The sequence below is a fragment of the Athene noctua genome, chromosome 12 (assembly GCF_965140245.1).
Source record: "Athene noctua chromosome 12, bAthNoc1.hap1.1, whole genome shotgun sequence".
Classification (NCBI taxonomy): Eukaryota; Metazoa; Chordata; class Aves; order Strigiformes; family Strigidae; genus Athene; species Athene noctua.
Window position 1 is genome coordinate 8,098,528 of NC_134048.1, and position 24,257 is coordinate 8,122,784.

Sequence of the window (24,257 nt, forward strand, 5' to 3'; positions counted from 1 at the left end):
ACTGGCCATAGTAGCTAAATTGCTTCCCAGCCATTATAGTGGATGTCAGAAAACAGCAGAGCAACATGCTGGAGAAATGGAATCTTGGAAAGTTAGTACCACAGCTGCTTTGCTGTGCTGCTTTTATTGCTACAGCAGCTTCCAGTTCAACACATTCACAAGCCTTAAACTAAAATGATGTAAAAGCAGATAAGAAAAATCTCTCCAGCTCCCAAGCCCATGGTGGGTTTAAGAAAAATACAGAAATATCAGATTTAGAATCCTTTCTCAATTCTATAGCTTTCAGTAATGCATTATCATTTTTATTACCATAGAACCTTCTGTTTGAGATTTGTTTGTCTGTTACGATTATGAATTCATAAATTAATAAATACAATGTTTCTAAAGTATCTTAATATCTAGAATTATGTCTTCTGGCTGAAATTCAGACATCTGCTGGCATTATCAACATATGCTACACAGATTAGCAGCAGCAATAATATCGGTAATAGTTGCAGCAACATGGAGCTAATACTTAAGAAAAAGTACACCCTTCAGTTTCAATGGGAAAACAGTTCATGCTGTTCCCTCCATTTCTAATTCCAGTTCAAAGCTCCAAAATTACACCTAGTGCACAAGATATGCAACAGAATTAGAGTGTGACTGGCCATTATGGATTTAGAGAATTTAAGTATTAAAAACAAAATGGAAAAGAAATAATCTATTTAAAGACTTTGCTGATAAATATGTGCACGGTTTAAAACAATACATGTAGAAACACACTATTGCTTAAAATCTCAAATCTAGGCCAGTGTTCATAGCATAAACACTAGAAATCAACAGGTTTTAGTTTCTATTCAGTCTTATCTGCTGTAATAGAGGAATCTTTACTGGACATTGTCATCTGCTGAAGAGAAGTCTTTAAGAAATATAGGGTGGTTTATGCTTTTCAGCTACATTAAGCATTAAGGATAGGCTTCTTCAAATTAGTGTTGCTTTCTTCTGCTTTCATGGCAGTATTATAACAACCATGGGTGCCAAGGTAGGAAAAAGCCTATAGCATTGAAAGTCTCAATAATAATAACAATGGACCCAGAAGCTAACTCTTTTAATTTGGAAATAGAAATTAAAATGATCAATCTAATTAAAATGATCAATCTGCAACTCTTTTTTACACTGTTGTAAAATGTCATCAGAAAAAAGTTGCTTATGGTATTTCCCTGTGAATATATTGAATAGGAAGTACAGTTCCTCAACATAATTGTATACACAGATGTAATACAGGTCTGCCTTTCGGAGGCAGATATTAGAAAGTATATAAAATAATTTTAAAAAAACAACCCTGGAACCTTAACTGATTTTAACTGTTGCTTATTTAAGCATAACTTATCAAAGTCTAAAATGAAATATTCTGAAAGAGGTTTTGGAAAGAGATTATCACTGAAATCTTAACAAAGGTATACAGCAGTTAGTACAGAAAAGTGACGGTGGAGAAGGCCAAAACTGTTCTTTCTGATTACTGTTCATCCCTAGGGGATGTCAGAAGTCATGCAGAGAGACCAGAATAAAACCAAAAGTAAACAAACACAAGAACAAACAATAAACACTAAAGTAAAACAACACCCCTTCTCCCCGCTCCAACTGTAATATTGACAAGAAGAGGAAAATTTCAAATCCAGTTACAAGGTTTAGAATGAGGACTTCCAATTGAAATTTTAAAAAAAAGTCTTTTTGCAAAAGGAAAAATAAATATTGATCAAGCATTCTATGCTCATCTTCTGTGCAAGTGTGTGGGCAAGATCTTTACTACCTGCAATGACAGTATATGAGCAAGACAAGTTTGATGGTGCCATACTGAGTGGATTGAGAAAAGATGCTGATGGACTCTGAGTCACCCCAAGAAAATATGCTTTGAATCTGAGCAGAATTAAATCTCACCATTTTAATAGTCAACACTGGGAAACTACAAAGCCTCTGAGAGTGTTGAGTGTGTAATGGAGTGATCTGTACCTTCTGCTGGGGCTGCACAAGGAGCTAACACAAACCTGCGCACTAAGTCCTGGCCAGCCTTGTGCCATATAAAGAACCCGCAGCTCTTCCACACCTCTAAGAGCTACTACCTGCTGAAGTTCTCATAGTGGATGGTTTTGAGTATTTCCAAGGACACAGACTCTACAGCCTCTCTGGGTAAACTGTTCCAGTGCTTGATCTTCTTCACAGCAAAAAAAAGTCTTTTCTTATATTTATATTTATCTGTATTTTGACTTAAACCCATTGCCGCTTGTTCTGGGAGTGGACACCACTAAGAAGAGCCTGTCTCCCTTGTCGTTACTCTTACCCATAGGGATAAGACCCCCCCTGAGTCTTTTTTTCTCCAGGCCAAAGAGTCACAGCTCCCACCCGTTCCTGGTGCTCCAGTTGCTCAATACCTTAGTGGCCTTTCACTGGACATGCTCCAGGAAGTTCTTATCTCTCTTGTACTGGGGAGCCCAGCACTGCAGATGTGTGTCACCAGTGCCAAGTGGAGGAGAAGGATCACCTCCCCTGACCTGATGGCAGTGCTTGCCTAATGCAGCCCAGGGTCCTGCTGGCCGCCGTGCCTTTGCCCCAGGGGACACTGCTGGTTCGCAATCAACCAACCTGCTGTCCCCCTTCAGGGTCCCCAGGTGGACTTCTGCATAGCTGCTTCCCAGCTAGTCAGCCCCAGCATGTGCTGGTACAGGGGCTGTTCCTCCCAGGTGCAGGACTTTGCATTTCCCTTTGTTGGACTCCATGAGATTCCGGTCAGAATGTTTAATGCTCTGTATTTAGACTGCTTAACTGTGGAACAGTTCCTCCAGCAACCCAGCAACTGGATCATGCTAGGACAGCTATACATGCCTAGGTTCCTTATCTACAGTTTAAACTCATGTCTTTCTGCCAATAAAATGAAGGTGCTACCTACTGAGATATCCAAACGCTTTTATTTATTCTCTTAAGTAAGCCAAAGTCAATCCTTTATGAGAAAAAAAAAGAGCTTTGGATTCTAGATTTTTCTTGTTGCTACTTTATGGGCAGACACAGAAACTACTTTCTCCATTCAGTAGAGGGTGATACCTAATCATCTGAAGGAGATGTAATTATTTTTCTATAGGATCCATTTATTTCTTAAAGATGACTATCTTCTGTACGGGTTTTCATTATAGATTAGAAACTGAAAATATCTTTTTATCTTGATATATATACAGATGCCAGACTGTAGAGTGTTATAAAACATACACTTCCAAGCACTCCCAGCAGAGGATCTCAGACAGAGCCCCCAGCCTTATATTAATGTAAGTTCTGGCTTCTTTCAGAAAAAAAGATTTTTACATACTGGATTAAGCTGCAAGGAGGTGGTTTTAATTATGCATTAATAATAATAATGAAATCCTACAGACAGGTAATATCTGTTGAACTCAGGAGATCCTTCTAGATATTTATACTCAATATAATGAATATCGATATTTTAGGTATTACTGCATAATTACCAAGAACTAGGGTCATAAGCATAAGGAGTCTTATTCTTTATTTTAGCTGTAGCTCACAGACAACATTAAACAACAATAATTATTTCAGTCAAGCCAACCTATTTCTCCATTCCTCTCTCCTCACTGCCAATGACTGCTTGTGAAAAAATCAAAGCAAACACTGTCTTCTAAGCAGCGTTCAAACTACTCTGTGGGCAAATATTGTTACATTGAGCCAAATGCTTTGTATTATTGTCTCTGAGCCAAAAAGACATGTTAACACTGAATCCCCCTTCCAGTTAAACTTCAGTAACTTCTTGTGAATCGTGACAATATCTAATCCACAGTTGAGAGTTTTCCCAAAATCAAAATACTCTGAAAATTATTCTGCATCTACTTTCTCATTGTTAGAATTGTTGAAGATGATTAATGTATCCAATTACAGATCCATTACACCACAAACTATTGTGCGAGTAGGTATATCCTAGGCCTTTAACTCAGGGTAAAAACTGAACAGTTTTTCTGTTGGGATTCCAAAATTTGGTTTAATAGGAATAAATCCTATATAAAAAAGTAAAGGCAAGGGTGCTGGCAACAAAAACACTTATCTTTTTTTCTATGTAAGATTAAAAAAGAGCCCATTAAATTGTATTATGATTGAAGCCATTAAAATGGCATTCCAACAAGATGAGTAACCTTACATTACCTGAATGATAATATGTACAACATATGCAGGAGGAAAAAAAACCCTTATTCCTACTGTTAACTGTAAGAAACCATCCTAGAAAAATAGTGTGACAGGAACTGATCTTTCTTTTAAAAGGGGGAAAAAAAATCCACTAACTTTTTATGGATAAAAGGTCTCATTTCCTTCTATAATATTTGTGGTTTTCAAAATACTATCAGCAGGTGCACCAGATTTCAAAAACCTCTTGTCCTTCATCACATATAATTGTGCTGCATATTATATTAAGAAATACAAGCAGAGGAATGTAAGTGATGGGAGTTCAATTAAAAACAGCATAATATCTCTTGCATAGAAAATGATTCTGCAACTGAAATCAGGTTCTAATGAGAAAAAAGGAATACATTTTCACATATTTTTAATTACATAGAATTTCCTCAAACATGATTTTTAATAATATATTCCATTAGGTTAACATCATATTTAAAGAAAGTGCATTTTCTGATTTCATTTTAAGTCTGATTTTGAGCAATTATTGTGTCATTGTTCTGCAGTAGAAAGGTTGAATTCATTTACTGTGTGGTTATGCTAGTTATGATTGATGTCGCTTCTCCAAATGATAAACCAATCACCCCGATGATGTAATGTCATTTTAAGAGTGCTATAATCACATTTCTCTCAAACTGGAAGCTCTGATGAGTTCTAACAAAGATTTATTGTAGATTAAAGGCCTTCATAATATCAACAATAGATTGCTCATTTGATGGAAGATTTGATTAGGTAATTTTTTTAGGCAAATGAGTTTTCCAGATATATCAAGGATGGTTATTGTGAAGGGCACAGGGCAGTAGATGTGGATGACTATCAGCCCATATCCAAGAAGACTCATCTTAAACTTGTTGAGGAGTTATCCTGTAATTGTAGAGGTTGAAGCAAGTGTAAGTGTACAATCAGACAAACAAGAGGACACTTATATAATGTAATCAGTATGAGGCTTCTGCAAATATTTCATCTTCAGCATGTACTTTAAAGACTGTGAAAGAAATGTTTAAAAAAGAACGTAGAAAGTGCTAGCAAATATTTATTAAAGATCAAAGATTATCTGGAATCTAAGCCTTAAAACTAAGTATCTACAAATCTTCCTTTTTAACCCAACTTCAAACTTAAACAAAATATTTAAATTTATTTAAACTCTCCCAAATGTCTGGATCTATGTTGCTAAGTTTCCATAAGAACTAAAATTGATTTTAAAAAATATTTTAAAAAAATGATACAAAAACAAACAAAAAAAATCAAAGCATCGTCTACCTTCCCATACCATGTAGATGGTAAAAGCTACTCTGAAGAATCTTTCAAGAATAAGGATAAGCTAGAAAAAAAGGTGAGCTTTTCCAGTTTAAGATATATGTCACAAGAAAATATGTGGTATTTTCTTATAAACTCTCTAAAGGAAACATTGTTGAGAAATACAGGAAAAAATGACAGCATTAGAAAATGCTTATTAGTGTCCAGAGGATATATTAAGTCCAGAAGATCTCAAGGAAAAAAAAAAGACAACAGCTGCTTCTTATACCCTGAAAATTAAAAGTCATTATATATTATATGACTGTTTATTAAAAATTAAATGGGATATTCGGGGAAAAAAAAGTTAAAATGAAAAATGAACAAATCAGCCATTCATAAACAAATCAAAGCATATCTGAGCATGCCAAAAAGGTTCCCTGAATCAGTCCACATTAAGAAGTATGAAACACAAAGGTTTTAAGGATAAAAAGAAACAATTATTATTATTTAAAATGAAACATAAAGAACTCTGCCATCAAATTTTCAGATGGTATTTTGCAACTTCCTTCATTTGACTTCATAAGAAAAGCCATGCTTGTTGCCTCAGTCTCCAATGGTGGTTATAAATACCAAGTATTCAAGTACCCTCCAAGTCTCTTTTTTTTAGTTTACATTCCCCGACCTTGATTTTCTTCTACTTGCAGCCCTCATTGCATCTCTCTCCCATTTCCTTCTTCCATTCCCCTTTAAACCTTAATAAACCGCTTGATCCACCACATCCTTCAGACAATGTTCTCTCCTTTGTTCTTTATTCCTTTCCTCAGCTGACAACCTTCACCTGTTCCTGAGCACTTTATGTTTCTCTGCCCTGAATTTTCTCTGCCATTTTATTGCCCTACTACTTGGTCTTAAAGGTCCTTTTGTGATTCTTCAGTCTGATCTTGCCCTTAGCACTCTGCCACCAGGCACCTTTCTTACCATACAGCTCACTATATTCTCCCAGTATTTCATGTCCCATGAATATTCATTGACGAGCTCCAACTTGTGCTTACCATCTTTCAAGTAACTACTTACCATGCAGGGACCTTCCTTCTTACCCTCTGTTAGTTTAGTTTCCTTAAACGCATTTAGTGACAGATTTTGCTGAGACCCCTTTGAAAATACAAAGACTCTTCATCAGCTAGATCACTCTTACTCAGAAATGGTTGACTCTTTTGTAGAATTCTTAAATGTTTCTAAGGCAGGACTGCTGTTAACAGAAGCTATACTGACTCACCAAAGATAGATCATAGCCACTTTTTTTTTCTTCTCCCATTTCTATGTTTTCTAGTGAGTTGCCTGTTACAGATTTTGAGGTCTGCAGCTCCCCAGATCCCCCTGAACCTCTTAAAAAACCACACAAAACTGTTGTCATATTTTCCACCCTCAAATCTCAAGTAGCAAGGAAGCATGCTCAATCTCTGAATTATTATTTCTTTGTGCAATTATATGTTAACATATCTGAACAGATCATGGAGTTAAAAGTTAATTTAGAATGGAAGGAACCCCAGGGGGAAGCTCTGAGGTCAGACTGAGTAGGTTGGGATTTTAACCAACTTGTTTGTGAAAAGCTCCAAGGACAGAGACTGCACAGGCTCTCTAGGCAGCCTGTTCCAATCCAATGCTTATGGAAGAAGTCTTCCTTCATATCCACTCTGAATCTTACATTTCAAGTGCTGCTCATTGTCTCACCCTCCCACCATGCACCACCAGCCACTGTTTAAAGGGCATCGTTCAATTGTACTGTATGGACCCAGAAAGGCCAAAGTTCCACCCCACATAGTATCTCCAATATGGTTCAGATCTGTATTGTTACAGGAAAGAGAGACCTTAAGCAGATCAGAAACTGCATATAAGATATAAACTTACAGTGCTTAGTTAAATAGACGGAGCTGAACAACAGATAGCTATGTTAAAAGAAAAAAAAAAAGGAAAAAAAAAGGAGCTATAATAGACTTCTTTTGTTTTGCATGCATTTCTAAAAAGGGATTGCATCTTCATTCCTCAATTTTTGGCTGTCAAAATGAAAAGTCAGCATCTGTTAGTAAAAAAAAAAAAAAAGAAAACCCTAAGCACTACAGATTATATGACTGATAACAGAGCTGCAAATGTTTTAAAACAGTGGCCTGAAAGAGAAGAATTAATTTGCTGAAAAATAGCAGTATTTAGTTAAATGTGACATTAGGAGTATAGAATCAGACAGATTCTGAAACAAGAACAGACACAGAATGGCAGAAGCAACACACGTTTTTAGATACAGAACCTCATCACCTACATGAGATATTGGACTAGACTATGCAGAACAAACCACCACTGTGTGAACACCTCTCTTACAAGGTGCATCAAGGAGCAGGAAACCTACTTTGAAAAATCAATCCCTCTGATGACAAGAACTCAATAATATTTTTTACAGTGCTCATAATATTCCTAAAGCTAAAAAGCTCTCTATAGTCCAATGAAGGGAAAACATATATGATGTATGGTGTTTCAAAAAAATTTTCCATGAAGTAAAACAGCAAGATTTTGGTTTGCCTCGTTTCCATAAGATGCTCTCAAGTTTGTGGTGATGCAAGAATACATTTGCAAAAAAAAAAAAAAAGCAGCATAAAACTGGCACAAACATGTCACAAGCTCCATATGTTTGCAATTTTCTTACCACTGCTGGAAGCCTGCTGTGGCCCTGAACACGCTCTCAGCAGATATGAATTGGGAGAGAACTCCTCATCAGGATTGGTGTCCATGATTTGATGGGACGTATTGCTGTCTAGCAATGGCATCTGGCAGCTAACTGGTGGAGGATTATGAGAACTGGGCAGCTGAGCAGATGGGAGAAGGCTAGACGAGGATGTAGGTGGGATGGGACGACCTGGGAAAGAGGACACAGGGATCAAAGATCAGCAATGAATGTAATGAAAAAAAAACAAACAGCCAAGTAATTGCACTGTAACTGTCCATCGTTACATACGATTACTGCTGTGCAGAGCCACAAAATCTCTCCACTGGTACAAACTTATCCCTTTGTATCATATTCAAGGCATTGTGAGCAGCTACGTTGTGAACTCATTCCAAAAATCTCTCCACAGCATCATCTTGTAACTCATCAGGTGAACAGATGCTGGGTGAATGAGAGCAACTGCACACCACTGGATGGGAGGCGGCTGTTCTGTGTGGGCACTGACACACACAGCAGTCAAGCGCTGAAAGGCCCCAAGCTGCATTCTCAGACTCTGCAAAATGCAAGTCCATCAACTACATATTTTTACCAGAAGAATTTTCACAGAAATAGTTTTTTGGCTAAATAAGGCTAATGAGAAAGGCGACTATAATGAGTTGATTCCTGGAATTACAACACGTGTTTGTAATCATCTCTTAAAATAATGGTGGTAGTCGGATTTGTTGGGGGGTTTTTGATTTGGGTTGTGGTTTTTTTTGTTATTTTTTTTTTTTTTTAAAACCAGGGAAATTGCTCCATTAGAGGAATCTATTAAAGGCATGTAACGAGAACCATATGAAGTCTATCTTTAAGCTAAGGTTCTTCCTGGATTGTTGTAGATCTTTCCAAAACCCACCCACAGATGTGACAGGAAGCGTAGGGGACAGCAGGACTGAAAGGGAATTATTCCATTTGTAGAGATGGGCTAAACTGGAATATAGGTTGGAAACTCTAAACTTTCTCTTCCTTTCACTCTCATTTCTTTCTGCACTGGTGCTGTAGGGGCAGAATTTCCTGCCGAGCTCACCAGACAGATTAATTTCAACTCAGAAACATGATTCTTAATGTGTACGGTACAACCCTGCCCACTGTAACAACATATTTTTTGTCAACTAAACTAATGGCATCAAGTCAACAAAAAACCCCTATGCATACTTTATTCTTTGCTTTTTTGAACTTTCCTCTCATAACTTTATATCAATCCATTCCATCAAATGAACTAAAATGAAGACAGGTTTTTGGATTTTTTTTTTTCACATTGCCTATTAGAATATGACCAGATATAGGGATGACAGGAAGGAGAGAAACATGCATTCTGATCTCTGCAAGTTTATCTAGTGCACTGGAGAAATTGTTCATGAATAATTTATACATAGGAAAATATGACCTCTGTGATACTGCCAAAGTCTGTGAGGCAAAGAGAGATCTGCTGCATGCTAGCTACAAATGTTTAAACGCAGGAAAACTACATAAAATGGTGCATCCTTATTTTCATCGTTCTTAAAGAAATGGTAGCAGAGCAAATACACACTGGTTTTCTTATCAGTTACATCTTCATTTTTTGGGACCAAGAACCCCTCACTTTATATGAATTACACTAAGGCTTATACCATTAGGTAATCCTCCAGAGTCACACATCAAATTCCAAAGGAGGAAAAAAAAAAGCAAATCAAGAAAATGAAAAAATTCTGGCCATCACATATAAATTATATTTGGGGAGCAGCAATCAACCAAAGGTACCCATAGATATTAAAACAAGCCTCTTTCACTGCATGGTACCCACAAATAGCATTTTGTCTTACCTTCAAAAAGTTTGAAATAAAATAAATACCTGGAGATAGGCAAGTGACTATTAAGCTTATTTTTTTTATCATATTTTTAGGACTGGATAAATTGATAAGACTAAATGACCAAGTTATCGTGTGACAGAAATGGGTTTAAGCTACTCCCATAGTAACTACCACCTACCATCTTTCATGCTAGAGAAAATTCAATATGCATTGAATATTTTCATTGTGGACTTGCATTTATGAGGAAATAATTCTAATATTGACGATAGGAATAATTACTGTTATTATTCATGATTATGCTATTCTTTTGAAATACTACTGTGAATATCCTAAACATTCAAGGGAAGTGATTGAGCAAAACCAGTATCTAATTATTTCTTTGCAATGTGTTGGAAACAAGCAGAGAGGCTGAGGTTTGACACACCTCAGACAGGAATGTGACACTGTGCCCATTGTGTGCATTTAACTTTCACATGTTCTGGCTCTGCTTCAACATTATGAAATTAAAATTCAAAATCTGCATTTACTGTATCATATGGAAATATTTTACTGTATTATAAAAATGTTGGACATGAGGTTATGAGATGAAGGGAAAAAGATTTTTTCCTTCTGTGTAACTGTGTATGGTATTTCAGAGAAATGTATGTATGTTTTTGCAGAATAGATTGAGAGAAATGAAAAAAACAAGAATTCTTTTGCCAGGAAAGCTGATCGTCTTGTACCTTCATGAAATAATACAGCCCAAATCCCTGAAGACAAGGTAAAATGTCTAATTACTACAGCTCTGTTTGTAGCTTAGAGAAAATGGAAGGTATCAAGTTGTTAAAACGTTGCATTGTTTTGGTGAGAAGCTGGCTCCTGAGGAAGATTTGTCCATAAGCACATGTTAATTGAAAAACATAGATGTCTCTGAGCCACAGAACCCATTGCCAAACTGTCCTGTGGTTAGATTTCCTAATAAGCTGCCAAACTTGATTAAATTTTTTCTTGTGGTTGGGTCATTCTTGATCTTTCTGTCAACTTGATTTTTGGCATTTTGAACATTAAACTCCCACTGCAGCCTTTCGCTCTACAGCAGTGGGGCTCTAGCAGAGCTTCTTCTCTCTGTATGGCTCTCCACCCCCAAGCCCCTGAAATGCATAGAATATCTTAAGACACTCAACCTTTTCTAAAATTTGGTGGGAAGTGAGTTGAAAAATTACTGAAGAGGAACAGAAAGAGACATTATTAAGCTTTGTTGCCTTAGGAAATTAATCTAAAGGGCAACTATCTTCAGTACCACAGTCAAGAGAATGGTTGTGAAACTACCGAAGAGAATTGAATGTATGGAGTTAGGCTATAAAGAGCATGATAAATGCAATTTATTTGTTACCATATACTCTTAAGTTACAAAATAATGGGTTGATTCATACTATTGAATACTAATATCTTGGTCAAATAAGTTTAACGCACACTTTAAAATAACAGACTAAACTTTAGAGGTTTTATAAACCTCAGCTTCTTGCCAGACCCATTCATGAGTCTGCAGATACCTTAACAGTCTTATGTTGAATCTCTTGAAATGATTCTAAATTTCTGTCACTTCACAACGGGACTTTATGAAGTGACAGAATACCCTACAGTATTATAAAACATATTGTGATGTATAGCCACATCAGTATTCTTTTACATTGCTGTTTTCAAAAGTTAAATACATAACGTAAATAGAAGTTTGTACAATTTGTGTCTATTCTTTGTATATTCATATGATAAAGCTTCTATGAATAAGATTTTTATCTAGTTGTGCATTGACAGAAACCCTATCTGATGGATACTTACTTATATTGACAGCAGTAATGTAATTGTGTAACATACCCAAACATAAAACAGATACAAATGCTAGAAAGGGTAACTAAAGTCTTAAAGCTAATATATTACAATTTCAATAGTAGAAATTAATATTAGTTCTTTTTCCAATATTTGTTCATATGCATGTTCATACTGCATATACTCATGCATGGCAGAGACTCATACAGATCCTGAATACAGTGTTTGTAAGGAATTTTTTTTAAAAAGCAAGAAGCAAAGAACAAAAAACCCCCTTTCGTCCCTTCCCTCCTTTCTCCTGTCATTTATCTTATCTTACTAAGAGTGATGGAAGAAACTTGATAACTCTCCTTCTGGAGGGTTTTCTGATTTGGCATAGCCTTGGGTTTCCACGCCACACAGCACCTCATTTTGCAAGGGCCATTTTACCCTCTTTCCCTTAAGATTATATAGCAAACAGCATAGACTTTTTTTTAAAAAAAAAAAATAAATAAAATAATTATTTATTTATTAAAATCATAGTCACATCTTTCTTCATTAGCCCTGGAACTTTTATGAAACCATTCCTCAATTACTGTCCCTAAGGCTTAAAAGCTGCTCTAGAATCTACACTCAAAAACCAAGCCATGCTTGTAGCTAGTAAAGATGCCATAGCTCTGCAACCACCTTCAGGAAGACTTCCACAAAAGCTGAGAATGCAGATCAGACACTGGTGTGAGGAATTCCTTTAATCTCTCTGTTAAGGACAGTTCCACAGCCAGAGACCGAATAAGGTACAAGATTACCAATGTGAGCCTGAGGTTTGTGGTCATGATATAACACATCAGTGGGGTGACAGAGAAGACTGTCTCAAGCCAGACACTTCTAAGACAGCTAATAAGAGTTCTGTTCATCTCAACCACAGTAACACATTTGGGAAGGAGATACTCCAGTTGCTGTTAGCCTAAAAGACCCAAACCCATCACCAGGGGGAAAAGAAAAAAAGAAAAGGAAAGAAGAAAAAAAGAAAACAGAAAAAGAAAACAGAAAAAGAAAAAAAAAAGTAAAAAAGAAAAAAGGATTGCCTGCAATCACTCTTAGCACTGATATACATAAATAAGAGACACAATCAAAGCAGAGAGGCAAGCTGCTTATCAGTTACTGAAGGATTTTTGAGATGCATTTTCCACACTCTTTTTTTCTTCCTGCTCCTGCAAAGGACCTAAGGAGTATGGTGGATGATTAAGCCCATGTGTAGAAAAACCTGGTGTCTATATTTCACCATGGTGCATGACAGGAAGCAGGGAACAAACATGACAAAACCCCCTGGAATTTAAGAATTTTGACACATGAGCAGTTACTGTGTACATCTGCATTACAAAAATACATCTCAAAGAGCTCTTAAGTAGCTTTTCAGCTAACTGTAATATAGCATAGTATTATCACCTAACAAAATTATAAGAAACATAATTGTATATACATTTGTATAATTATTTATGTATTTAAATACATTTACCCCCACACATTTAGACATATATAATATATGAAAACCCCACATTATTTTAAGAGGTCTAAATGATCAATTCAGACTCCTTAAAGGGCCATTTTGCCATTAACTTTGTCAGGAGGGAAGATCACAACCTCTACATTGCCATCCCACACTCCTAAATTATCCATTTCAATATAAAAATTTATCCCATTAGAAAATATCTGAATCCCAGAGGTGATAAATACAGACCTCAAAGCTTATTCTAACCGCAGTGGAATTCTCAAGCTCCTCCCATCAGGAGAATCTCACTTCTAAGGTTAGCACGTGCGTAGCAAAACGTTGTGTAGATTTTCAGCATGTCACACTGAGAATTTCATATACCTAAACAGCATATCTTCATTGATAAATCACATATAAGAAGGCATCTTCCTATGTGTAGACTTTTATAAGCAAAACCAAGTTTCAATAGCTTTAAATAGCTAGCGCAATCTTCATAATCAAGAAGTTATAACTCCTTTGTACTTCTTTCATGTAGGCTACCTGCTATTCATGCAGAAAATAAACATAAATGATAGGTAATAACTACAGTCAGACACATATGTTGCTATCAATAAAGTCACTTATGTCTGCTCTACAGCTCTGGTCACAAGGAGCAGGTCTCAAATAGAAAAGATACAGGCAAACCAAAAACTCACTGTGCAATCCTTGACACATTAGATTGCAGAAAGAAGGGAAGCTTCAAGATAACTGCCTGGGTTTTTTAAAATAACTGTTTTGAAGATGTAGTAGCATTCAAGTATTAGTGCCAGAGGCTAGGGAAGTAAAAGTGAAAGGAGACGGGCTGTTTCTACATAACTGATGGCATCATAAGAGAAACTGTAAAACACTTAACTGGCAATTAAGATTTTGACATTTACTGATTGAAGCTGATATTGACGTCACACCAATATAAAGTACAGAACCCTATATAAAGCCATCCCACAAAATTATGTTAGTGACTTAAGTGCTGGACAGTAGCAGTAGCAGCAGTTGCTGTGTTGCTCATATTTACTAAAATTACACACGGCAGGCTATCCAGTAATGGGACTGGCTGGATGTTAATTAGTGATGACAGAGGAGAAGGATCAGATACCCCCTCCTCTGCTCCGTTACTTCGGGAAGCGGAGCCAGGAAGCTGCATGGAATTGATGCAAGGAACATAGGCAGGGCCCTGCTGTCAGGGCTGACACACACCCTGCCCTCCTCCTCCAGCACATTGTCAGCAATGTTAAATTCACTTTAAAGAGTGAGAAGTGTTGCTAACTATGTCAGGAAACAACTAGATAACGTTAAGATGCATGTTTTTGCAGTGCAAAGCACTATAAATTAAGCAGGCAGCTGATGAAGGGGAAACTTTCCTGAGGTACAGCAAATTCAGCAGACTCTATTATTACTCTCCAGAATAATTGCTTTCTGCAAGAAAAAAACCCCTGTCCTTCAAATACATGTGCAAACATGTCTTGCCAATGGGCTGGGCACTCTCAAGCAGTCATATTTGATCAATTAAATATATATTGTCATCACTGGCATAAGGAATATAAATATTTTGTATTTGATGAAATTACTACAGTTAACTGACAAGAGGAAAAATCATCCATTTTGAGTATAGTAACATCATCTATTATTTTTGTAGCTAAAATGGCATTTGTACTTCAGCACACCAGAGGCCAGCAAGGAGCCCCAGCAGGCAAAGCTTTTTCCCTGGGGGAGAAAGTAATTTTCCTCCAGAGCTAAGGGGCCTGTACACTGCAGCTCTCAGGAGAAAGACAAGACACACCACCTAACATCTAGCAAGTAGCAATACTAATCTATCTATAAAGAGGACTTGGTTAACCCTTTACTCATCAGAGGCATTTCACACTGACAAGACAAAACAAAAGCCCAAAATGAAGGATGCAAGAAAAAGGGGGAAAGAAATCTAACAATTTGTGATCGTTTTCTTCAGCATCAAGTTGCTTTCTGTTGCCTAAACTCCTGTTGTGTTTTTTTCTCTATGGAAAACAAGCTTCAAAACAGCAAAAAAGAAAGATTTAAATCAGGATTTGGATGACAGAGAGTTATCACTGAAAAAAGGTACTTGCAGTGCTTCTGAAGCTCCTATCTCTCCAAAACCAGTGAACAAATGAACAAAACCAGTCAAGCTAAGAAAAAAGGTTTTCACAGCATCTATTTCACCAGAGTGAAAGGAGAAAATAAGGTCTTCCTAAAAGCATGTGGCTCAGATCCCTGCAGAGATGTGCTTATTGGTGGTTTTAGGTATTTGTCTGCATCAGAATGGATAGACAGGGCAACTAAGGATGAAGTTGATACCATCATATCATACCAGGGAAAGACAGAAGGTGGCTTTGAAACAATTAAAAGAGAACACCAAAAAAGAGATCTAGACACAGTAGAACATCACTTGTGATTTACACAATAATGAACCAGTAGAGACGATTCAGTACTATGGGTTTGTATCTTTCCCAATGAACAAAATGAGCAACAGCCTACACTGCCTTGCTTAGTTTTTTCAAAACTTTTATTATGCAATAAAAGCACAAAATCCAAGCAAAAGCATGAACAGTGAAGACGATAATTTAAAAAAATAAAATGATGTAACTACAGTATAGGCAAGAATATACCCCAAAAGGCAATTTCTATCAACGTATAAGAAAAGATTTGGATCTTTTGTAAGTGGCTCCTCTGAGAGCAGAGCCATAACCCTGCATGGTACACTGAGAGCCTGGTTATGCTGTTTTCACCGACAAACTGTAGATTCTGCTCTGTCAGGTAAGAAATGGTGGAGCCGTTTGTGGAGTGCAATAGCCATGTCTACGACTACGTCTTTGTGGACTGCATGGATGACGGGTTGGCTAGTGTCCACTCTGCTCCTTGGGGCTGCCTTCAGAACGCTTCACTTGGGCCTCTGAAGCCCTGAGACCTTTCTTCCTTTTTTTTTTTTTGGTAGTTTTTTCATTTCAAGGCAGCTGAAATGTTGAAAGGCTCATGCTGCAGTTCTCCAGAGCAGCAGGAGTTGAGCGTCAGTGTTCCTGAGGCACAGCTCCATCACATCGTCAACATGAGAACTGTTGCATTCAGGGTGAGTGAAAGCATTTATGTTGGCAAGATCTCCAAAGATAATACTAAAGCCAAGCTTAGTGCGAGCAACATCCATTCCCTCCCCTCTCAAGCAAGCAATGGAACTAACTAACTTACTCTTCTCAACCACACCCAGGTTTCCTAGAGCCTTTCTGTGAAACATCAAAAAGTAAAATCAACTCTCAGGGGACCAAAGCCCGCACAGGAAAAGGACATTGAAGAAATTAACACATACCTGCCAAAATCTCTACTTTCTTTATGAAAATATGAAACACAGTAACGTTGGATGGTCTGATGCAGTATAAAATATAGTTTTGAAAGATTCTTAAATTCACAGTGTACAAGTGAAATAGTGCATTTGTCTGGAAATCATAATGCTAGAAATAATGATCTTACCTGTGTAGGTATAGCATTTTAACAGTCTAGAAGTTAAAACGTTGTTTAAATAAAATGATCCTAAAACTCAAGGCTATTTCTTCTTAGGTAGATGTTACAATTTATATTTTCAAGCAATCCTGGGGGTGTAGGGGGATGTGGGGATGTGTACAGATAGATAAACATAATTTTTAAAAACCATAAATTCTTTGTGACAGTAATGCATAGAGTCTCATTGGTTTAGCAATGTTATAGTTCTAGTTAAATTTTGCTGGCAGGACGAGAAATTGTTCATAAGATATTATATGTAATGGAAAAAATGAAAAATTTTAAAATGGCAACCAGTTTCCATTACCAAAAAAACCCCAACCAATGTTAAAAAATATTAATATTTAAAACATTCCTCCTTCCTGTTCTCTGAAGTAGAACCATTTACTGCACACCCAGAAATACAGTTTGAGAACTCTAGATAATAGAAAAGGGACAAATGAAGAACTAGCAAGTCCTGGTCTCTGTTTTTTATTACAGATACATTCTACAATCATGTCCAAGTTTTGTTATCTTCTTTAAACCATTTGACCTCTATGTGGTTAATATTTCCTGAAGTATTGTGCATGTGCAATCCCTGAATATGAAAATCACTGTACCAATGCAAGATACTATCATTTCTAAAATCTATGCAGAAGAATAAGACTAACTTGGAAATCAATCACTTCTCTTCTGACTTTTAGTGTTAAGTTAATTTTCCTGAGCAATCCATCTACAAAATACATCAGTTATGGAATTTGGATATCAAAACTAAGTAGACAGTCATGACTTAAAAATTATCTAAACCAATTCCATATGTAAAGAAATAATTTGCTGCTGTCAAAAGCTAATGTCACTTAATTCTTGTCTTGTTAAATCACCTGATGCCCCTTTTTTAGTTAAACAAAGATAAATAATAAAAACAATTTACAGCCAGAAGATGTTCAGGTTTTGCAGCTGTTCAATGTCTTTTGGGCAGATTAGATTCTGTAATGAGAAGTTATAAGCCTCATTTTATAAAAGCTGTTGCTGTCTTGGGAAAAACATCAGTGAATAAGATTAGAAAACTCTCTTCCTTCATGAACCTATTACACTAGCAAGCTGATTACTCGGCATATGTTTGATACCTTCCTTCATAGCTGGAAAATAGTAATTTGTTTCAATGATTTTTTCCCATCACTCAAAGTCAGAATGTCTTCTCTAATATTACCACACCTCTGATTTAGCCAGTAAAGAGAGAGACAAATTCACATGAAACATAACTCACACTAACTTGCATTAACTTAACTTCCTTAAAAAAGGTTCTACTGAACTAACTATAACTAACATTAAATTATAACAACTCATCAACTGCCTGTTCTTTGTGGGACAAAAATAACTTTCTAAGATTAGGAATGTATTTAGAAGAAACTTACTGGAAATCACAACCATCATATGTGACTAAAGCTCTACCTTTATAGTAACTTAATATTACATGTAGCTTTTAAAAATTGGGAAGAAAGAAAATTTCCTATTTATCAATCTTATTGGTTAAGCATTTATGCCAGGGAAAATCCACTAATGAAATGGGTGTAACTAGGTAGGTAATTACCAGGCACCCTATGAAATATACCTCCTTATATATCTACAAGTACTTGATTATTCTAGTGACACAGGAGCTCAGACTATGCTGTGCTACAAACTTGTTTCCACTATCCAAAAAATTCCTGATTACCTTCACCTTATTTTATTGGAATTCTAAATACTAAATTCTAAATTCCAAACAACCACTCATGCCATCTCCACTACATAGCCTCCTGAATTATGTTGGCTTTATTTCTATTAGAGAAATTTATTTCCAGGAACATTGCAACACTTAGTGATTCAAGTGCCTGAAGTCACCAATAGGTGGAAAAAATAACAGTACCTTGAACAAACATGAGAAAACTCTGACCTGTAATTATTTAACAAACCTTGTGAAAGTCATACACAGATAGTACTAACTGATGGGAGTTGGATAATGATTAGAGAGTTTGTGTTAACTCTTTGCAACCTACTAAAAAAGCAGCTCTAATTTCTGGTGAACAAATATGAAACTAACACAAGGCTTCACATGATCACTATTACGTAAATGGCTAGATAATTTAAATAATATGTTTAAAATCTGCTCTATCATATAGTGCAGTGCCAGTGCTATACTCTGGCTAATTCTGCTTTAGGCTATTAAAGTCTACTCTTCTTAGTTACACCTCTCGTTTAATATGGTGTTCCTATTTGCTTTCTAAATGCGTGTAGAATGCACTTCCGAATTAGTGCTAAACATCTGCTCTGATACACTCTTGAGATGTTTGTATTTTAGTGCTGGGAAATACTAAGGTGCAGTAAGAAAAGGATCAGTATGATGGGAATTAATCTTCCATTACTCTTGATACTGATACTTACATTTACATGATATTATCTTGATATTTACATTTTTCTTGTTTCATCTGGTTTCTTCTCTCAAGATCCAATCTTGTATTTCTTACACAACCCATACTGATATTAGCAGAAGTTTTGGGTGTACAAGGAAACTAAAGGCTTGACTCTTCAGTCACGTATGTCACTGGCAGGATTTTCCAATGCACAAAAGCATGTAAGCATTTAAATTCCCTGTGTCTTTCTGCATCTTCAGGCACCTAAACTGCTTTTTTTCTTAAACATTTAACAGGTGCTACAAATGTTTAAGACTGTTATGATATTTTACACTGAACATTTGTGTGCCCTGACTAGTTATCAGGCCCCGTAACAGATCCTGCTTCAAGAACAAACATTCCACCATTTAATGGCAAGCCACAGCAAAATCTCAATTCCATATAAGTAAATACAAACTGTTTGCCTTCAGCACAGCTAGGATTTCACCCTAGAGTCCTAAGAAGCTGAAGTCCTAAAATGGAGAGAATCTTCCCCAACAGCAGACTTTTCCTGACTGGAATGCCAGGCTGCTGCTGTTCATTCAATTCAGGATAGTCCACTGTGCTCAGATCTAGGGATACAGCTTGGAGCTAAACTGCGGTTCAAAATCAAAGGGGGAGGTGAAATATGTCACTAATATGGAGCTAGGCCTATGTAGCCCTTTAAAACCTCCCCAACATCTTCTGGTAGAGCCTACTATTCACTGAAGAAGACACGGAATATAGAAAGTACCCAAATACAGGATTATGGACAGCCTAAAAAATCACTTTCATTTAAGCGCAGGTAAAATTGTGTTCACCCCCAGTATTGAATAAGGTTTGAAATATTTCCATCTTTGTAAAGTTGACTTCCAGTTCAGAGTTTGGGAAGCAGACTCAAATAAAGAAACAGAATATAAATTATGGGAAAAAAGAAAGCAGCATTTTTTGTTTGTGGGCCACACCTTAAATGAATACTGTAATCTGCTCACTTTGCTTACATGAAAACTGAAAAATGTTGATTTCTTAAGTGAGAAGACTTATGTCAGATTTCACTTTATGTGAAAAGATTTAGCCAAAATAAAACCTTTCTGAGTGGCAGATTGCAACACAACAGCTATCAGACCATTAACTATTTTACCATTGCTGTGTATCACCATAATTAATGGCACTCTGGGAGAACAGTACAGGAAATTAACAAAATAAAATTTCCTTTTAATGAAAAGAAATCACAGGCATGAAAGACTACTATATGGAAAAGGGAGCTTCACTCTGCAGTCCTAAAAAAACCTGTAGCCTGAGTAAAAGGCACTTGCAAAGCACAAAATTACATGTTAAAAAGGTAAGAAATCTTTTCATTACAGTTAGTTAAAACTGGCAGAACGAAGGAATAAAGAGACATGTTCTTCCCCTAAAACAAATGGGCTCTGTTCCATGTCTTTTGGTAAAGCAAAAGCTCCACTGAAAATCAAACAGGCTACAGAATAGCTGGAATGTACTATTCTGTATTTTAGCATGAACTGTACCTTTAAAATAATGACAGTTTCTCTCATCTTTTCAGTCTTAAAGCACTTTATAACTACAGCTCAGAAATACATGGACAGAGAAGAATTAAAGTAACTGAAGCTGAAATACGCTACTTAGGAATCCAAAGTTTGTTTACACCATTAGAAGGCACTCAAATATATATCCCCATAAATGACAAGGTCCCAGCAGCAAATTAACACGAACAATTTTCCCATCTCAGGAGCTGTCAAGATGGGCTCTGTTAGCCAATTTATCTTACTCTAGCACATCTCTGGTGCTTGTCAATCAATATGTGAAACATTTGGTGCTGATTGCCATTTTTCTATCCACTTCCTTTTGCCTCTCGTACCAGGCAATTTACTGCAAGTCAATCAAGGTTGAAGCAGACCTTGTTTAAATAAAACACTGTTGAGTTCTTTTCACACCAACATTTTCAAAAACAGAACGAGCTGTAGCTTTTCACATTTACATTTATACTACTTTTTCTGTTTTAACCAAATGCCATGCTCAAGCTATAAGTCATAACTAAACTCAGCCGAAGGCTTATAGAGAAAACAGTCAGGGAAGATGAACTGAATATAACTGTATATGCTTTCACTGTCAAAAATGCAGTCTATCAATGGAGACAGAGAACATTAAAAAGTACTTAAGCAATCTGGGATTATTTCTTTTTCACCCTTGCTTAAAGTCAGGTCTCCACACTATAAAAGCAACTTCCAACTTGTCTGAACTTCTTAACTCAGGATGCTTATTTTAAATATTCATTTGCACTGCAATTTTAAGGTAAGAAGGAGAACAACTACTGTATTTATAACTGCATGTCACAAATAAATTATGAAGAAAATCAATTCTCCCACCTAAAGACTTGATCCTACATTAAATACACTAACAGCTTCCTTCTCACATACAGATGAAACAATCCCACAGCAATCCTAGATCACATCACATCACATCTAACTTCAGCACTACCCGGGCATCACCTGTAAGCAGTAAGGTAAAGAAATAAAGCAGAAACTATTTCCTTTGCAATACATAATATTACGTGATGTACAGCTGAAATAACATACACTTATAGCACATAATACTTAGCAAATAACATTTTTAAAATTTTGACTTGTTTCTGCACAGTAAGACTTGGTTTTACAAACTACCTACGTAATTTTCTCCTGTGCACAATGCTATTTCAGTTCTCAGGTTCACCATGGATTGCAACATTAACCATGTGGTCATTCACAACAACAGAGCATAAAGCTGCTGCCTTCTTAGTTAGAACGGCAATTAAATATCTGAAGCATATATTTATGTGCTACAATGATAAAAACTGACAACAATTTATTTAGTTTAATCCTGTAATTTATTAGATCCACATAGATTAGATCAAATGACATACAAAAGCAACAAAAAAAATGCAAGTCAGATGAACCCCTCAGATCGCATAAGTAATGATCTCATAACAGAGGACATATTCCTTTAATAACAAAGGGGCAAAGAAAGTGGCTATGTTACTCTTCTTCTTAATAAGATTGTCCATTCCTCCCCTTTTTAATTTTAAATGATGCAAAGGCGTCAGACATCCCCCCCCAACTCAATAGCATGTACACATGCTAGCAAATATATTGTATATATTATTTTATATATATGATTTTCTAGCGCATATATAGATATGATGGAAAATAAATATATATATATATATATATATGTTAGAAAATGTATGGCTTTTGAAAGAGACAAAAAATTACCAGTTTCTTCTCTAGTCAACAGTTTGCAGCTATCATAAAAATATAGAAAGAGTTTAGATTATTAAAAAGGATTCCTGATGTAAGTCTCTCAAATTTGCTTGTAGTTAACATCTTGTAAAATTTAATGATAGGAACATTCCTGCTCATTTGCTAGTACTTTAATATGAGACTTAATATCTTCTCAATCTATAGCACATATGATAAAATACATAAATCACCTGTAACAAAGACTGACTGAAAAATAATCCAAGCATATTATAAAGCATACATAAACACCAGCCCTATCCTGTTCAGTTTTTAAAAATCCTCACATTATGCCAACATAATGCATGGTACAACACAAAAGGTTTGTATTTCACTATCTTTTGGATAAAGAATGCACTAGTTTAATTATAAAAGAGAAAATGATAAACATTTTAGAATATTAGTCTCATAAGAAGCAAAAGCCTCTTGCTGTTTATCCTCACTAGGGGGGTTACTGCGTGTAAACCTTCTGAGGCAGTTCCCAGTTTAAGGATTTTCCTTTATGCTGCTGCAAGTAATAGAGAAAAAAATGCATGTCGTGTATGAGAGTTAGGTATATACCACAGATGTGGATATTATATAAACACATGCAAACATATACATACACTGACAAGTATACGTGTACGCATACCAGGATATGTGGTGCTGGTATAATCCTAACCCCACCAAGAACTGACCTTTGAGTTACATTCAGAAAAAAATTCTCATTGCTCATGAGAAGGAAGATGTATGCTTGACTTTGTATTGATGTCACTAAAAAAAAAAAAACATAACCAGCAAACTGGAGACAAGAAAAAGTATTTCCTGCAAGGCAATATCCAGTTAGCCTGATTCATGCAAATATGATATAAGTATATGCTTCAGTAACAATAGCCAGTAGCCCACAGTAAAAATTATCATAAAGGTAGTATAACAATTCTAGATTCCTAGTTCAGGCTTAACTAATGACAAGAGATAATGGGTGATTTTCTTGCCTAGTCTTCAGGAAGATGCCTCCTACACTAAAGCACGAAGAATCACACTTATGTAACCTTTACTTTATCATTTTCAATGATAAGGGAACACTTATGTATTAAGAAATTTTCCATTCATTCCACCTCACATATCTAAACTATCCCTGAAGGAAAAAAAAAAAAAAAAAAAAGCAGCCATTTTAATCCTCAGAATACTCTGGACTTATTCAAATCTAAACTTTGCCGCTGGCCATGGCATGCGTGGTATTTTTGCAGTCCTCCCAGCTCCGTGGAAGTTACTCTGAGCTTGCAGAAAGCTCCTTTCTGGAATGTAGATTTACAGCTGGGCTCTGTTAATTCATTGGAAAGGCATTTCCTCCAAACTAAAAACAAACGCAACAAACAAAAACCCCCTACACCTGCGTATGAACTGCCTCTCTTCGGTCATGGCAAAGATTGTCTTTTCATCACTAATATATTTTTCCCAACAGTGACACCAATTTCTTGGTATACGCTTTCTGATTATGAATGTAAAAGGGAATGCAAAATGTTTCTGCCACAGAAAGAAGCAATAAAGGATGGGTGAAGTTATTTGGTACCGGAATGCTGTAAAAAAACAATTGGCTTAGTTAGACTGTGCCTTTTCTGCCTGCCCCCACCTCGAGGTCATCTGTCCCCCAGATCTTCTAAGACTTTCCATTAGGGCCCTAAAAAGACTGAACACAGTATTTGATGGATTTTAGAGGAATGTAGATGAAGTTAGTAGGACAGAGAGGATCAATACAGAGAGAAGCAGTGTACACAGCCTGACATATCGCCTGCCAGAGGGTTACAA

The 24,257-nt window shown here is 36.3% G+C and overlaps 1 protein-coding gene across 15 annotated transcripts in view; it reads right to left on the reverse strand.

Moving 5' to 3' along the window:
• Nucleotides 1-24,257, reverse strand: part of TENM2 (teneurin transmembrane protein 2) — an 808,680-nt gene that overhangs the window by 224,811 nt on the left and 559,612 nt on the right. For 12 of the 15 annotated variants that reach the window (XM_074916402.1, XM_074916400.1, XM_074916398.1 and 9 more), the window contains one exon: nt 8,132-8,341. The exons of the other annotated variants lie outside the window; for them this stretch is intronic. In XM_074916402.1, the coding sequence (XP_074772503.1) occupies nt 8,132-8,341 (210 nt within the window). The remainder of the gene's footprint in view (nt 1-8,131; nt 8,342-24,257) is intronic. 15 annotated transcript variants of the gene reach the window in all.